The 17,369-nt window shown below is 62.2% G+C and overlaps 1 protein-coding gene across 1 annotated transcript in view; it reads right to left on the bottom strand.

Moving 5' to 3' along the window:
• CACNG3 (calcium voltage-gated channel auxiliary subunit gamma 3) overlaps window positions 1-10,699 on the bottom strand; it is a 30,097-nt gene extending 19,398 nt beyond the window's left edge. The window contains exon 1 of the mRNA XM_074919216.1: window positions 10,223-10,699. Coding sequence (XP_074775317.1) covers window positions 10,223-10,433 — 211 coding nt within the window. The 5' untranslated portion in view covers window positions 10,434-10,699. The remainder of the gene's footprint in view (window positions 1-10,222) is intronic.
• Window positions 10,700-17,369: the final 6,670 nt, after the last annotated feature.

The following is a 17,369-nucleotide window of genomic DNA, read 5'->3' as shown; positions in this document are numbered from 1 at the left end:
TTTCCCCACCGGCTCTGCGGCAGCCCGGCCACGGCTGGGCGGCCGAGCCGCGCGGTGCAGCTGCTGCGCCCTGGCAGGGTTTGCTCCGCTGAGCCCGGCTGCGGCGGCAAATGGAGGATTTGGCAGCGATGCCGGGCAGCCTGGCAGAGGCGGCTGGCGAGGCAAAGCCCGAGCTGCTGCGGGCTCAGGGCGGCGGGGAAGGGCGGTGTGAGATCGCAGGCTGTCTCGCGAAGGGACAGTGACCCTTCCCGGCCGGACACGCAGCCCCGGGGTCGGGCTGGGCCCGAGGCAGCCCCGGGGGACGGACGCCGCTGACTCTGGCAGCCCCTCGCAATTGCTCATGCGATGACGTCGTGTGATGCCGTCGACGGTGCTGAGGCATCAAAGCGCTCTGACAGCTGCAGAAAATAATTGTCAGTTGGATTCTAACATCCAGCCAGGCTGCCCCGAGGGGGTTCTGCTCCCTTGTCAGGAGGGAGCCCAGACTCTCGGGGGGGCAGAGGTGCCGTCCCTGGGACCGGGGGCAGTTCTGCCGGACATGAGCGGCTCGACGAAGGTGCCAGCAGCACAAGCCAACACTGATTTTAAGAAGCTAAAATCAGGAATACTTTAAAAGGGTAGTTGCTTGTTGGTGGCCAATTTGGGGATTGCTTTCCCCTCCCCTTGTGATTCCAGGCACGAACTGAGAGTAAAGGTCTAACTAGGGGGCAATTACCACATCACCAGTGAAATTGGAAACGCGAGCATTCAAGAGGTACAAACACAAATGTCACCCTCAAATGCTGCTTTTTGTCCCTGCCTTCCACCACTGGGTGTACTGCCAATGCCAACACCCCCCCCACCGGGCTCCAGTGGCCACCAGAAAAGCCGGGGGGGGTCACACATCCCCCTCCTCACCCTGCACCCACCCCGGGGTGGCCAAATTCTCCTCCTTCAATACAAACACCCAAAGCCCCCAGCGAGGGCGGTGGGGCGGCAGCGAGGGGCTGCTCCTGCTCCCGCGCCTGCCCTCTGCCCTCCCCGCCTGCCTTATCGTCCCCTTATGACTCTGTTTGATGATAAAACAACACAGCTCCTAATAACCTGACGTGGGAACAGCTCAGCCGTCCTCTGCAGCCCGACAGCGCCAGGTTTGTCTATAGATTGTGGTGTCAGGAGATAAGAGACAGGCAATATCTGGGAAAATCATCACGCAGTATCAGCCGCCCAGCAGCCACACAATCATTTCTCCTGCCTCTCCCCACGACGACTATGAAAAACCCTGATATTTTCAAGCCTGTCAAATGAAGTCACTCACCCGGTGTGCAAGTGATTTTTGCAAGGGTTAGGGAGACGAGCAAAGCCCAGTGTCCTGCCAGACGTTTCAAAAGACAGCAAAATCCTGGTGTGAGGAGACTTTTCCATCCCTTCTCCTTCGGGCAGCCCCGGTGCAGGAGGGGCAGCAGCCAGAGCTTGGCCAAAGCAGCAGGGAAAGGTGGGCAGAGGAAGGGGCTGCAGCACTTTTAACATCCCTGTGAACCCCTGGCACCGAGGCGGTGGGTAAGGGATGGCGGCTCAGCCCGGGCCGAGGCTGCTGCCACGGAGCGCGGCGAGGACGGGGAACCCGCCCCCGGGAGCCCGATCGCCAGCGACTGCAAACGACTGCAAAACACCAAGTTGCCGTAAGAGCAACTCAGTTACAATCTGGCCCCCTTGCCGGCGCTGGCCCGGAGGCAGGGCTGCTCAGGGAGCCTGCCCGGGGGTCCTGGTCCTGCCAAAGGCAGCTGGCTCGCCTCCGGCTGCGGAGCGGGAGCTAACCCCAGCGCAGAGTTCCCACGCTGTCCTCGGGGTTTTGCGGCGAGCACAGAGCGAGCAGAGCTGCGCTTGTGCCGCCTGCTCTGCAGCCCTCCCCATCTCGGGGCGCCGGGCCAGGCAAGCGAAGGCATCGCTCGGCAGCTTCACCCGCGCAGGCCGTGGCCGGGCAGAGGTGGGCTGCTCGCCACGCAGCGCGCTCCGGCCCCCCCCGACCCTCGGAACTCGATGTCCCTCTGTCTCGAGAAATCACCCCAAAGGACACGGGACAGCTTAAAGCGCAAAGCGTACCCCGGCCTCAACTTTTTGTTTTGAAGACGCTGTTAAATACCTGCTGCAAGTAGACGGTTAAAAGACAAACGTGAAAAAAGAAAATTTCGGGAAGCATCCCCGAGTCCCCAGGGCTGGCCCACGGGCCCGTGTTTTACGCCGGGGTTGTGTAACAGCTCTGGGCTGTGGGCCTGCCCTCCCCGGAGCCGCCGCAGAGCTGTCAGCACGCACACGCCGAGGGAGAAGACACCAGTTGTCACCTTGGCACTGTCATTCTTTATCACAGCAGGTGTCTTCTTAATCAAAGACGTCTCTCGAGATGCCCGCTGCTGCCGTCCCCCCGAGCGAGCCGCAGCTCATTACAGCCCCGGCGGTGGGACTGCACAGAGCGGGCGGCCACGGACGCGTCCCCGGGGTGCCTCACCCCGGAGGAAAGCTACAGAAAACTTCTGGTGCTGAGCCTGAGGTGTCAGTCAAAGCAAACCCACCCATGAACCCTCAGGAAGGGACGTGAGACCACCCTCCCCACACCCAGCACGAACCCAAAATGCAGCCAAACACCAGCTTCAAGGAACCCGCTTCCAAGTGTCAGGTCAGAAATCGAAGTGACTTTTAGGTGTTGTAGCGCGGTTGCAGCCCTTACGGACGGGGGAGCAGGGCAGCGGGCAGGCAGGAGCCCTCCTCGGTTCCTCCAGCGTCACGGGCGCGTGGAGAAACCCCCGAGCGAGCGCGCAGCCCTGCTCGCTCCCCGTCTCCCCGCGGGCGCTTCGGAGTGACTCAGGAACGGGGTGGGCACCTTTCCCCCCGGATGCCTTTGACTAACTCACCCTCGGCACCGCTCAGCGCTGATGAGCGTTAATGACAGCGGATCCGCTGCATCTGCATCCTGCCAGCGCCCGGCTGTGACTCAGCCTGAGACACTCCTCGGCAAGGTGAGCCAGGATTGACCCCCCCGCCAAGCCGGAGCCCTCGGGCAGCGGCTGAGCAGCCCCCCACACTTAGGGGTTAGCGCATTTATATCGTTTTGAAAGCAATTTTGATTTTCCTGAGAAAGGAGGGTAATGGCTATTTACGAAGTGCGCCCGGTTCATTTTTTAATGGTGAAGCCCATGTGGACGGTAAGCACCAAGACGCCAGGAGCTCTGGGCACGCTCAGCACCGCGGCCGTCTCGCCTCCCCTCATCCCAGCTCGCTCGGGCAGCTGAGGAGCATCACGGGCCTCCCCATCCACGGGTCCCCCCCCCAGCCGCTCCCGCTGTGCCGACGAGCCCCGCGTGGCCATGAGGGCCGTGCCAGTGGCCGGGCAGGGGACAGTGCTCTGGGCTGTGCCAGCAGCCGTGGGAGAGCCGAACGCTAACGGATCCGCCCGTGACAAAAAGCAAAACTCACGCAGAGAGAAGGGAAGTGATTTACCGAAGGCCACGTAACTCCCGGCAGCGGAGCCGAGCGTCTCGCCCCGCTCCCTGGCTGCTCCCAGCGGACATCACCCGCTGGCACCTCCCGGGAGCCCGCGCCAGCGTCCCCCCTCCCCGGGGAGCGCCGGAGCCGGCATCAATCCGGGGGGCATCTGCCCCCAGACCGCGGCCACGCTCCCAGCCGCCAGCCCCAGTGCTGAGGCGTGCAGTCTTCGTTAGCCATCCCTAATTATTTACAGCTGTAATGGAGATGGTGACCTTGCATGGGAAAAAAACCCACTTGAGCCTCATTCACATTCAGACTTCCACCTCTATTAAACAGTAACAGCTCTTGAGATGACAGACTCTGCACCACGCCTATGCAGCAGTAAAATGCCTCTTTCTGAGCTGTTCACAGCATACATTTTACTCATCACGTGCTGCTCGCAGGCAATGTGGGAACCAGCTCCCTACGCCACCCCAGAAGACGGGATTTTTGTCCGGATAAATGCTGCAGCATCCCAGGAGGGTAAATCCCGCACCCCCTTCTTCCCAGTGACAGTTTCTCAAGCAGAGCTGGCAGCAGCGGGCGGGCGCACGGCTCCTCTCCGGACACGTTCCAGAGAGCAGCGCGCTCCGAAGGCGCGGCTGGCACCGCCCGGGGCCCTCGATGGCCAGAGGGATTTTTATGGCTCTTGGCATTTGGCCACGTGCCACAAGAACGTGGGTCTGGAGCAGACTGAGGGTCCAGCTAGCCTAATTTAAATCTCTATTAGAGGACAGTAATTAATGCTTAGGCAATATATTCTCCCCCGAGCTAAGGTTCGGGGATTTCCTAAGGCAGAGGCTATGCCTGGGGCGTCGTACGTGACACCTCGCAGAACCCCGTGCTCGAGGTATTTGTTCGATCCTGTTTTGACCCCAGTGACACAACTGACCCCGGTGCCGGGCGCGTGGGCTGACCCCCTCCCCAGCTCTGTCCTCGCTGGGGGTGGAGGGGACGGGCTGATAAACCCGCAGTGTGGTAATTTCACCAGATATTCTCCAATGAGTAGCTGATCCCTCTTCCCCTTCACCCATCGCTACCACAGACGCCTCCATTGTTGACTTTTCGTCACGCAAGTTGACTTGATGCCTCTGAGACAAAGAGCAGACGACCCCTCCCCACTCATGTCCCCCTCCAGCCCTTGCCAACAGCCACCCCGGGGCTCTCCTCATGTGCGGTGGCATCGGCGCGCGCCGGGCTTGGCAGAGGCACCATCACCACCGCTGGCACCGCTGGCGGCACTGCGGAGCTGCACCGAGAGCGACGTGGGGAAGCGCTGGAGTGCAGGATGGGTTGTTGATGAGAATCTATTACAGACACCAACCAGACAGAGGAACAGGATGAGCAGCTCCTTAAATACCTGCCTATAATGAGTAGCGAGGAAAAGTGCTCTATCATGGATGATTGCAATCTCAGGGACATTTGCTTGGCGCTTTTAAAAATTAAAGATAATAACTTTCTAACAGAAACAATATTGCTGTCACCTTGGGGAAATTCTCTGCTTGGCCTCACTCAGAAGGACTGAGAGGAGCTGAAAGCAGGGGAAGAGCTGGTGGCTGTCCAGGGGCAGCGGCTTCCAGCCCAATTTAACACCTTCGGTGCGAACCAGCTCAGCGCAGCAGAGCCAGAACCAACCACGGACAAACCCAACTGGGGGAAAAGAGTAAATGCAGAAGCGCGATTGTTCCTCGGGAGCGAGGGCAGGGCGCTCCCCTGGTGCCCCACTGCTGAGAGGGGAATTGAAGAGTGCAATTAAAAAATTAAAAATCAAGGCTTCTGATATTGGAAGCAGCAGTTAGGACACGCACGTGGGTGAGCAGAAGCTAATGGGATCAGTTGAAATGAAGCTGCAACCGAGAGGTTTAAGCGAAAGCAGGAGGCTTCTTTGAGTCACGTTAGAAGAAAGGAGCTTTACCGCCGATGTAAATCACCCCCAGATCATGACGGTGCAACTGTCAGTCATGAAGCAGAAGTGACACACAATTATTTATTCATCAGCTACTTCTGTTCTGCACTTGGAGACAAATAGGCTCCTGTATTCTGCCAGGAGTTAGGGAGGGTGCCAAACGGCGACTGTTCCGCGTAAACGCGGAACTGGTAGGACTAGAGAACTTTCTCCCGAGAGCATTCGGAGAACGGGCTGAGAAGTTTTCTGAAGATCTAAAATGGATTTTAATAAACTTTGGCATTCTGATGAATTTCTAGAAGCCAGGGAAAGCTGGTTAATGCCACGAGTGCTGGCGATGGGCGATGGTGGGAGCTGCGTCCCCAGCATCGCCTGTGGGTTGGCTGAGGTGGGCAGCGGCAGGGAGGAACCAGGGGGAGAGAGAAATGTCAAACAGCCTTGCGGAAAACAGATTTATCAAACTTCATACATCCTTCTTGATACGGTTACAAATTCAGTTGATAAAGGAAATCAGTAACATAATATGTTTAGAGTTCCACAGGGTATTTGATTTAGCTCTCCTGAAAAAGTAAAGGACCAGTATTATGCAGAATCAACAGCGCTTTAATAAAGGGACTGGGAGGCAGATTGCAGAGATTGTACTTTGTCATCCGATGGGATATTTCTACAGAGGAGCGCCTGTTACCGGAGCAGGGTTGAGCTATAACAATGTCTTTACCAAGAGTATTGAAGAAAACATAAAATAACTGTTTTTATGGTAATGGTTTTTATGGTTAAGGAGGTAAACAGCAGAGAAAAGACTGACTGCAGGATTACCGAGTGGCGGCGGCGGGTCAGGCGGGTTCGGGTGGCTCAGTACCGTGGACTGACTGAGCCATTGTGATTCTCGGGGAGCGAGGTGCCGTGTGGGTGTAGGGGAGGGTACGCTGACACCGGCACAGAAGGGGCTCGGGGTCGCGGGGCACCACCGTGCGCGGGACCTCCCTGTGAGATGCTGCAGCTGGGGGGGCTGAAGCGGCCCGCGGGCGTACAGCCAGACTAAAAATAGGAAAATAAGGAAAAAACCCAATATTTTCCAGGCGGAAATAAAGAAAACCAGCTGGCGTGGCCACGTGAGACTCCAGTATCACAGGTTATTCCTTATGGCCAAAGGAAGTTTGAGGGGTTCGTCTCTGTTCCCAGTGCAAGAGCTGGCCCAGGGTCACCCTCAGCTGAAGCCTCCAGGACTGACCGTGGTGTAAACTGCACCAGCAGCCACGCAGGAGTTGCAGGTCAGGTGTAGAAAGGGCTCAGCAGGGTCCAGTGGGCCGCAGGGGTCAGGTGAGAGCACCCGCAATAACATGTGCTAATCTAGACAGGATTTCCCCCCGAAAACAAACCCCAAGCTCTCCAGGTTTGTCAGGGAGGAGCTGCTGGGTTGGCAAAGGCTGCATTGATGCTGCTGTGGGGGACACAGCGGGGACAGGGACAGGTCTGAGCGGGACAGCTCGGCTGAGGGTCGGCTCCGGGTCCCCACGTCCTCACACAGCCACAGGCAGACGTGTCCCCTGAAAACCACCCCACATCACTGCAGACCCCCTCGTGTCCCTGCAAACCCACCCTGTGTCCCCTGAAAATCACCCCACGTCCCTGCAAACCCCCCCGTGTCCCGGCCCAGGCTGAGCATCACGCTGTGCATCCTGCGGGAGGGAGACAGGCAGAGCAGCGCTCCTGGTCCTCCAGAAATGACAGAGCACTTTGGTCTGATGAGGGAAATGAAGGAGGAAAGGAAAAGTACCACGTCGCCTTAAAATCTGGTAATTCAAGCAGCTGTGGCCAAATCCTCCTGCTCCTTCTGCCTGTTTCACGTCTGCATGACGCCGTGGAGCCAGTCCCAATCTCTACCACGCAGCAGGGAGGATGAGGAGGCTCCCTGCGTTTAACGACGCTGAATTTAATTAAGTTTGATGAAAACCAAAGTTCTTTTACTTTCCTAAAAACAACACCAGTCTAAGCAGCTATTTCTCAACTTCAGCTTTCGCCCCGTGGGGCCGCGCCTTGCCCTACCTTTTGTATTAACGAGGAAGTCACAAACAACTGGCGACAGACAAGCCGCGGGGGACACACACCGACAGCCGCTGGTCCCGTTTGAGCGGGAAGCACGAGGAGACACGGGATCGGTATTTGCATATTGTAAAAGCGAGAATTAGGAGTCAAACGCCGCAGTTTAAAACCCAGGCTGCCCTGGCCCAGCAGCCAGGGAACGCCTGCCTGGGCTCCAGCTATTGAACCAACCAGTAATTTGTGTTTTCCAGTGTGGGTGTCTCTACATGGGTCTGCGGCGGCTTCATTCAAGATTTATCCGCTCTCGCCGATGGGCTTCTGGTGCTCACGTGGTGCAGCGGCTCCCACGCAGGCACTGCGCGGCTCCGGCTGACGGGGATTTAAAGAGCATCTGCGACGGAGCGCGCACCTCGGCCGGCTTCATGACCTGCCACGCACACCCAAGCCAGACGAGCGGCCGGACCTGGCTAATTAATTCCTCTGTTGCTGCATGCATTAACACCCCCCCCCCTCACGGTTAAGGGCAGAAAGTTCAAGGCCGCGGCGGTTCCAGCGGGCAGAGAGCGCTGCTGGGCGCTCAGGGCATCTTCTGCCCCGCGGGAGAACCCGCCCTCGCGCCGGCACCCCGCGCAGGACCGCAGAGCACAGCCCTTGCCCCTTTTCCAAGCCAGACGCAATGAGCACAGAGATCCGAGCCGCGGCGAGGCCCCGCCAGCGGGAAGCAGACAGGACCCGCTGCCCGCAGAAGTGCCCCCAGCGCTCCCCCGGCGCAGAGAGCCGCGGGGCGATCCCCGGCTCGGGGCCGCCAGCCCCGCCGCAGCACCCTCCTCCCTCGCGTGGAAGGTGCCGGAGCCCGGCCCGGCTGGGGGAAGTTTTCCCTCCCCAGCACCGCGTCAGTTAACCGCCTGCGAGGCACCCGCGCGTCTCTCCAGCAAAATCCAGGAGGGTGATGAGCAGCCCCGCTGCGGCCCCCCAGCACCAGCCCAGCCCCACGTGCTCACCCCGAGCACTGGCTGGGACCCCCCCCGCCTCCTCCCCACGGCCCCCATCGCCCCCCCGCGCTCTCACACACACGTAAGGGATGATGGAGCCTGTGCCCAGCGCGAGGCCTCGACTGTGCCACGGGCACCGGCACGGCCCCACGCAGAGCCCCGGCAGCTCCGCGCGGGGGGGGGCACGCAGCAGGGAGCGATGAGCCCCACGGCGAGCACCTGGCCCGCGGCTCCCACCCCGCACCCGGGCTCAGGGCTGTGATTCAGCTCTGAGCTCTGGCGTGGCACCGTTAAGCCCTCTCCGGAGCGTGCTGTGCCCAGGAGACCGGGGCCGCACCGGCTCCTTCCACAGCAGAGATTTATCGCAGTGAGGGAGACATAAAACATTCGCTGAAAAAAACTGCGGCCAGCAAAACCAAGAATTTTGGAAATTACTCATGCCTCCAGCGATCCCATCTTTCACAGCCCTGGCTGCTGCCTCCTTGGCTCCCTCAGCCCAAGAGGGGAGACAGATTATCTCAAATTATTTATTATGGAATTAGAGCATGATCCAAACCCTCCCTGAATCAATAAGAAAGCTCCGACTGACTTCACCGGGTTTAGGACCGAGCACCAGGAACAGACAGGGTATTTCTGCATCCGTGGCCGTGACTCACCGAGAACTTTCCAACGTGGAGGGAGCAGCGCGGCGGCCGCGGCTCCTTGCCCCCACGGTCGCTCCCGGGCTGGGGGACCCTGAGGTCCCCGGGGCCCTGCGGCACAGGTCCCCCCACGTACACAGGACATCAGCTGCTGCCGCTAATTTTAAAAGTTACGGCCCAGTGTGATTCCATCAGCCATTTTTTGCTGCGCAGGTGCCAGCACCTGGCTCCGTGCAAGCTCACGTTTAAGCCCAGCCTGTTGTTGCTCGTTTAAATCTCAAGCAGCAGCTTTGGGTCCGAACTGCCCCCAGAGCGTTGCCGGTGCTGCCCCGGGGGAGCAGCTGCAGGGCTGAAGCAACGGGGCGAAGCGGTGAGGCCGGGCAGGCGGGAGCCCGGCTGTGGGGCAACCGGGCCGTGGGGCAACCGGGTGCTGGGGCAAGCTGGCCACAGGGCAAGCTGGCTGTGGAGCAACCCGGTCATGGGGCAGCCAGGCTGTGGGGCAACCCGGCCATGGAACGAGCTGGCCATGGGGCAACCCGGCCATGGGGCAGCTCAGCCGTGGGGCAGCCGTGGGGCAGCCCGGGCAGGCCGTGAGGCGCAGTCCCTGAGGGACGAGCTGGGTGGGGGCAGCGGCTGCCCCCCCTTGCCCCGCTCCGCTGGTCGGAGGGGAAGGGCTGGCACTGGCCGTGGGGCTCAGCTGGAGAAACGTGGGGTGCGGGGGGATTCCCCGTGACAGGGACAGCCGGGGAGGGGGGTGGGGGTGTAGCTGGGGGGCTTTGCTGCCCGTTAGAAGAGCCCCCGGGACCGGGCTGGGGGGGGGGGGACGGGGTAACCTGTGGCCCCTCAGCCTGCAGCTCCTCGGTAGCTGCTGGGGGGACGCAGAGCGCGGCCGGTCCCCGGGCAGGGGGCGGGGGGGACACGCCAGCACCCCGCGGCCCGTCTCCCCCCGGAGCAGGAGCCACCCGTGGGGGTCTCCCCCGCGGCGGAGCCACAGCAAAGCGCCGTGTCCGTGCGTGGGGAGGGCGCGGGGGGGGGGGGATGCTCCTCTCGGCGCCGGGGCGGCGGGGGGGGGGTCCCGGGATGCCCCTGCCCTCCCCGCAACTTTTGGGCAAGAGCCCCCCCGGCGGGGCGGTCGGTACCTTCCAGGCAGCACGTCCTCCAGAGCCCCGAGTGGGTCATCACCTCCTCGTTCTTGCGGCTCGTGTCGTTGTCGCTCGTGGACTTAGTCCTGCACACGCCGCGCGAGTAGAGCCAGTAGTCGGTGCCCACGGCGATGGTCATCAGGCTGAAGGCGGCGAAGGCTCCCACCGTGGTGACGAGCATCTGGACGCCTCTGTCACACATCCTCATGCTGCTTCATCCTCCGGCGGCGGCTCGCAGGGGAAGGGCCGGCGCCGCCGCCCGCCCGCCGCCGCCGCGCTCCCCGCCCGGCTCCTCATGCCCCCGCGGGCCGCCGAGCACCGGGCCCCCGCCGCGGCGCCCAGCGGGGCCGCCCAGCCCCGGGGAGCCCCGGCATGGCCCCTCCGGCGGCGCGGAGCGGAGCGGAGAGGAGCGGAGGCTCCTCCGCCCTGCGCGGAGCCGAGCGCGGAGCCGAGCGCGGAGCCTCTCCCGGCGCCTCCCCCGCGCCGCCCGGCCAAGGCATCCGCGGGGGGCGGCGGGGGCGGGGGGCAGCGGAGGGCGGGACGCGGGGGGGCTGGAGGGGGGGAACGGGGGGCAGCGCCGCTGGGAAACCGCCCCCCGCCCGGCCGGCGGAGGGGGCACCGCCCGGGGACGGGGACGGTCCCGGAAGGGGGGGGGACACACACGACACGGGGGGAGCCCACCCCGGGGTGCCGGGACGGGCGGGGACTGGCCGGGGACACACACGCACGCACGACAATGGGGAGCACGTACTGGGGTGCCGGGGCCGGCACTGCCCCGGGGGGGGGACCGGGACCGCGGGGGGACCCACCTCGGGGTGCCGGGATCGGGCGAGGAACGTCCCGGGGTGGGGGGGACACGCACGACACATGGGGAGCCCACCCCGGGGTGCCGGGACTGCCCCGGGGGGGAGGGACCGGGGCCGCGGGGGGGGTCTGAGACCGAGACGGCGGGGGGGGGGGGGGGAAACCTCACGTCGGGGTCGCTGGGAGCGTCCCCACCCCCCCGGCACGGGGCAGCTCGGCTCCCCCCAAACACCGACACCCCCCCCGGTACCAGGCACTGAGCCCGGGCTGCCTGCGAGGGGCCATGCACCCCCCCGGGGGGGTTGGGGGGGGCACAGCAGATCTGGGGGCTGCCCCAGAGCCGTTGGGCCCCCCCCGGGACACCCCTCTTGTCACCTGCCCGGGGCGGACGCTGCACCCTGGGGTGGGTCCCCATCACGCTCCTTAATCCTTTGCCCCCGGTTAAAGCCCGCGCCCCCCCGCGCCGCTCTGCCGGGTCCTCGTCTCTCTCAAACATTTTTACAGCCACTTGGATGAGCTTCTGACTCATGCGACCTTTCAGACAAGCCCTGCAATACACCCTCCTCTTCCATTAAGTCTTCTAAGGGCTACGGGTGAGGCAGGAGCGAATGATTTACCTGCCCGTGCGTGGTTCCACACCTCATCCCTACACGCTCACATGGCAATACGAGTTATTTACTCCCAAAACGCAAACAGAAAACGATGAAGGTTGCCAAAACCTCAAGCATTATGAAATTAAGGGGTATAAAAATTAAGTAGCCTCCTCAACCTTGAATCAGGGCGTGCTGGTGGCGGGACCCCTGCCCCAGGCCCTGCGCTCCGGGGGTCACCCCGGTTTGTCCCCCGTTTGTCCCTCACGGGCCCTTTGTCCCCTTCTGACCGTTTCTGCTGTTCCTGCGTTTCCACCCGCGGAGCGGCAGCGCTGGGTGGGCCGGGAACCCGCTGATGAGGGCAAGGATGGAGACGCGGGGTGTGGGGCCCGAAGCATCCCCCCAGGCTGAAACACAGCGTGTGAGTTTTCTGAGGAGGGGATAGAGCTGCCCGGTTTCTGCGGCTGGCAGCGGCCCGGGACGGTCACGGCCAGGCCGTGGTGACGCAGGCTGGACACCGGGACGAGCCCCCGCGCGTGGCTCCGGGGCGAGCTGGCGGGTACCACGGCGGCAGCTCGGGGCGAGGCGCAGGGACAGACGGCGCTTCCCCGGGCCGGCGGCCGTGGCCGTGTGGCATCACGCGCCCGCGTCCCGCCACCCCCGCGGCTCCCACCGCCTGTCACCGGCCCCGGCAGCGCGTGGGGCAGAGCCTGACGCCAGCACCCTGCCCGGCCCCCGTCCTGCGCAGAGGCAGGCGTCCCGGGGAGGAGGCAGCAAAGATATCTCACACCTACAGCGAAGGGGCTGCAAATTGCATTCCGAGTGGGGGATTTTGCAGCCGTAATTGTGTTATTTTAACATAGTGTGTGTAGGTGTGTGCAGAGTGCACATGTACCGTTTCCTAGGCTTTTAACAAAGCACGCTCAAACAGAATCAAAGTCCATGCCGGCTTGTGTTGGCCCTTGCAGGGGTTGGTGGCGGGGGCACCCCTGGACCAGCCCTGCACCCCTCTCACCACTCCTCGTGGGGTCCCGGGAGTGAGCCCGGGGCCCTGCCCAGAGCAGCCACCCCCACAGGGTTTGCAGCCAACGAGAATTTGGGGACCTTGCTGCCCCGCCGTCAGACCGGAGGGCAGCGCGCTCGGGTGGTCACAGGCCGGCCCCCCCAGCTCCAGCCCCCGTCACCCCTTGCTGTTTGCTGCCTCGTCCATCACCTTCTGCCTGCTCACAGATCCGGACCCTTCTGAGTTCGGCAAAGTGGGAACAAACAACAGAAACCAGATCCTGCTGCAAAGATCGTACAACTTGTCCAAAAAAAACCCCTGTCCTTGCAGGCAAAAATGTCCTAAACCGAGATCTGTTAGGCTTTGTCCTTCCAAATCCAGCGATGAAAGCTCTGCTGCATTTAAATTGGCAAAGTGACAGAAAGTAAGTAGTCAGAAATAATCCCTAGCTGGATTAGGTTTTCCCTTGAAGGAAGAGAGGCTCCGCTACAAGGCGAGTTTAGGTCATTAGCGATGCAGTGAGCTCTGAGCCCGGCCCCGCCGAGCCCTCGCTTCCTCCCCCTGCTCGCGGGGGCTGCGGGGGGACAAGGACTCCAGAGCCTTGGGCACACGTGTTCCCCCCTCCCCGCTCCTACCAGGGGATTATTTATATCTGCATACGCTTCGGAAACGCTGGCTGCAATCGTCCGGCTCTACCGGGCCTGCAGTGGCGAGGCCGCTGTGCCCCCGCGGGGGTCTCCGGGGTCTCCGGGACGCGGCAGGACCGAGCGGTGCCACACGCCGCCCCCAGCCCAAGCGCGCGCGGCACGAGCCGGCTCGCTCGGTGTGAGCTTGGGCCGTTGCCTTCCAGCGCTGCAGCTCCCCGCTGGACTTCGACGGTTTAGTAGCAATAAAAATAGCAGGGGAGAGGAAGAGAAATCCGTTCTTGTTCAGCCTCTTCGCTGTGGGAAGATGCGGAGGGAGCGGGGAGCGGCTGCTCCCGGGGGGCCCAGGCCGAGGCGCCCGCACGCCCCGACCCTCCTCGCTCTGCTCACGCTTCTGCTGCTGCTCAGCTGCCCCCGCCGGCCTTTTCCTTCCTCTGTTCCGATGCCCTGGGCCGACAAAACGCGTCCAAGCGAGGGATAGGGGATGCCAGGGGACAGCAAACGTCACACCCCTGCCAGGGTCCCCCCAGCTGCGAGGGTACGGGGTGCTGGGCGCGGGTCGGCGGCTCCCGGCCCTGCCAGGGACACCCCGAGCCCCGGGTGCGGGAGGGGAGCGCAGGGAATCCCCTCCCCGAGGTCACACAGAGCCCGGCATCCGCGGGCAGCGCGTCTGCGTGGGATGGGGGGAAGGGAGGAAGGTTATCAAAGGGATTCCGTGAGGCAGCGGTACCACAGAAGTAATAAAAGAACAAATAGCAGGAGATTAAAAGATATTTTGTAGTCTGAGTCCAGCCGGACCATGCTGAGCCACCATAAAGGGTTTGCTGCTGCTCCGATCCGCTGCAATTTAATTGATTTGATTTAAATTCTTTGAAGAAGAAGTGGATAACGAATAATGAGGCAAACAGGATTGTAATGCAAATGAAAGAGATGAAAGATGGCTTCAGGGAGACGGCTCTTGAAGGTCAGAGCCTAACGCAAAGCTGCTGCTGGTCACTCGTTCCGGCATTAATGAGGCCGTGTTCCTCCCGACGCCCCTGATGGATGGGGGGACGGCTCGGGAGGCCAACGCTCTGCTCACGGCTGGCCTTTATTCTCCTCGCTCCAAGCGGATCGTCCCCTCGCAGCGGCGGGAAGGGTTTTACCCGGCGTGTTACGGGGGCTGCCCGTGTTACACCGGCTAAGCAGACTCCTTAATCGGGTTTTTCCAGATCCTCCGATGGCGACTCTTAACTTCAGAATTAATTAACTTCACTATCAAAAGCTGAGTCATTTGTCACAATGGTTTTGTCATTAGCTCCCATAATTAAGGAAAGTGTCACAAACCCAAAGGTTTCACTCACACCAGGCAGGGGAGCTGACGCTCGGGAGCGTTTCCAACACGCTGGGAACGGGCACGTCAGCGAAGCTGGGGAGGGGCTCGACCGGGCACCCCAAAACCCTGCGCCGGGGCCGTGGGGGACCCTCCTGGGATGGCCCCGCAGTGCACCCGGCCCCACAGCTTGGCCAGGGGTTGGGGGGAGCCGCAGAGGGGCAGCAGGGGGGACAGCAGGGGCTGCTGCTCGGGGCGGGGAGCCTGGCCAGGTGGGAGAGACGAGGACACCTTCTTGCCAAAGGCTCAGTGGAATCCCCCAAAGGGAGGAGGAAACACCCTTCCTAACACTCCCCCTGCGCCTCCTCAAAAAAAGCCGATTTCCTCGACGGAGAAAAGCGGGTGCGTGCCCTGCAGCTCCCCGGGTGAGGGGCAAGAAGGTGCCTGAGGGCAGGAAACCCTTCGCAGGCCCAGGACCCACAGACACCGGGGGACTCGCAGAGCCCGGCCCACCGAGCCCCCCCGGCTCCCCTGCCCTCGTCGCCGTGGCTGGACCCCCCGCGCCGGCCGCTCACCCCCGCAGCCCTCCCCGAGTTACAGGGACCCAGGAGCCAGCGTCATGGGGTGCTGGGAAGAACATCTGCAATAGCGTTAATGAACTCAGCTTAATTAGCAATTCACTGAAGATACAACCCACCTGCACCTTCCCTCCCCGTCCATGTGTAGCTCAAGGCGCAGCCCCAGCCGCAGGTCCCCAGTCCGGGACCCGCGCCCAGGCAGGCTCCATTTGCTGACACTCTCTAGCTGTGCAGATACGCAAAAACTGCAACATCTCAGCGGTTGCTGCTTCATCGGGGCTCAGCAGAGCCCCTCCGGTGGCCAACAGCCAGAACCAGGTTGCCGACAGCCCGTCTGCTCTCCCCCGGCACCCCGCCAGAGTCTCCCGGGCAAAGGAAGTCAAGCTCTTGGGGTTTCTTTAAAATTATATATTTTATTTTTTCATACATGCAGCAAATAGAATAAAGAGTATATGCCCATCTAAAAGGAGGTCTTTATGAGAATCTTTTGACAACACAGAGCAGGTAGTCTAGGATGTAGAAAAGTCATCAAATACTTGCAGGTGAAATCAAATTCACAAACACAAACCGGTCAACGATAAACATTTTCTTTTTTTTTTTTTTTTTTTTTTTTTTTTCCCTTTCCTCTCCTTGTTTTCATTGCCACTTTGAACGTGATCAGAAATAAACAGCTTGGATGACACTTCCATGCATGGAGCAAGATGCCTGTTGCTTCTTCTGCTGTTGCAGACTCAGTGGCTCACCCGCTTCTGCAAGAGCAGAGAAGCTGCAGCACTGGTGAGTACGCGTTCCTCCACCCCGGGGCTGCACGTGCTGCCAGCTCGACCCTTTGCGCTGAAACCACGCCGGACCTTCACCGGGACCAGAGCTCCTGCGATCCGGAGTCGTCAGAGCGCGTCTGCTGCCCAGGGCGCTCGCTCAGCCTCCCACCCCTGAGACTACCTACGGCTCGGCCCCGCCGCAAACTTGCATTTATTTATTCAATGGATTCAAGGGATCAGTATCTCCTCTGGTGGTGGCTCTCTTACCACGAGAAGGCTGCTCAGATGCCCAGATGTCCCCCGGCCCCGTGCCGGTGCCATCGCGCGGCGGCAGCCCCCCAGCACCCGGTGGCTGGGGGGCAGCTACGTCTGGGCAGCCCAGGCTCAGACTGGCCCCAAACCGCTGCGGAGTGGCCACATCGGGACCGGCTGGATCCCGGACAGCCACGTGCAGCTGTAGGATGGCAGAGTCGGAGCGGGCCAGGGTTTCCGACCCCCCCTCGCCTGCCTGTGGCCTCACGGCCCTCGGCAGAGCCCCGGGCCCAAGCAGGCGGCCCCGGCTCTGCCCCCGACCTCGGGCAGGTCCCTGCCCAGGCTCTCCTCCGCTCTCCCATCTCCCCACGTGCCACGCCAGCTCTCCAGCAGCGCAAGCCCCGCTGCCACGGGCACCCGGCAGCCTCCCCCCTGCACCCCAACTCAAGCCGGGCTGAGCTTTAGGCTGGGAACAGGGACAAAGAGCCGCAGACCCCTCGCCTTTTCTTTGGCAAAACAGCCAAGTGAAAGAGCGGGACGTGCCCCGGGAGCATCGGCATTTGCAGCCTGAACATCCCCGCAGACAGGAGTGGGACTCGGCTCCTGCACGCGGGTATCCGGGAGCATCTCCAGATGCTGGGGAAGAAATCCTCAGCCAGCGGGTAAATGGAGCGGTTACTCCCTCGCTCAGGAGCTCAGCCCTCCTGCCCCTGGCCTTTCTCACACAGCTCTCGGCCTCCTTCACAACGCCCCGGCTGGCTGCAGGAGCTGGGCAGGTTCTGCCGCTCGGAGTAACCACTGACCAGCAGCGAAGGGGCCAACACAGCCCCTGGGGGGGTGTGGGGGTGTCTAATCCATCCTGTCCCACAGGGAACCCCCCTGAGGAGCCTGAACCCCACTTACCTGCAGCGCCCAGCCAGGGAGAAAGGACCAGGACTTGCCACCCTTCCCGGGTGGGGTGACACTGTGTCCTGGCTCCTCGGTCCCTCTGCCCGGGGAGGTGCAGGGCGCTGGGTCCCCCCCCGTCACCGCTGGACCCCGCTGCCAGTCCCAGCACAGCCAGGCTGCTGTGTGGGACGCTGGGCTTGCAGTCACCCCCCCCAAAGCACACAGGTGCGGGGTCGGGGTGCACCCTGCAAGCCCCGGGGGCTTTTTCTCTGCTCCGTAGCTGCAGGCTGAGGTGCCCCCGCTGCCCCCCCG

Source organism: Athene noctua, chromosome 15 (genome assembly GCF_965140245.1).
Source record: "Athene noctua chromosome 15, bAthNoc1.hap1.1, whole genome shotgun sequence".
Classification (NCBI taxonomy): Eukaryota; Metazoa; Chordata; class Aves; order Strigiformes; family Strigidae; genus Athene; species Athene noctua.
This window is presented reverse-complemented; position numbering and strand designations above follow the sequence as displayed.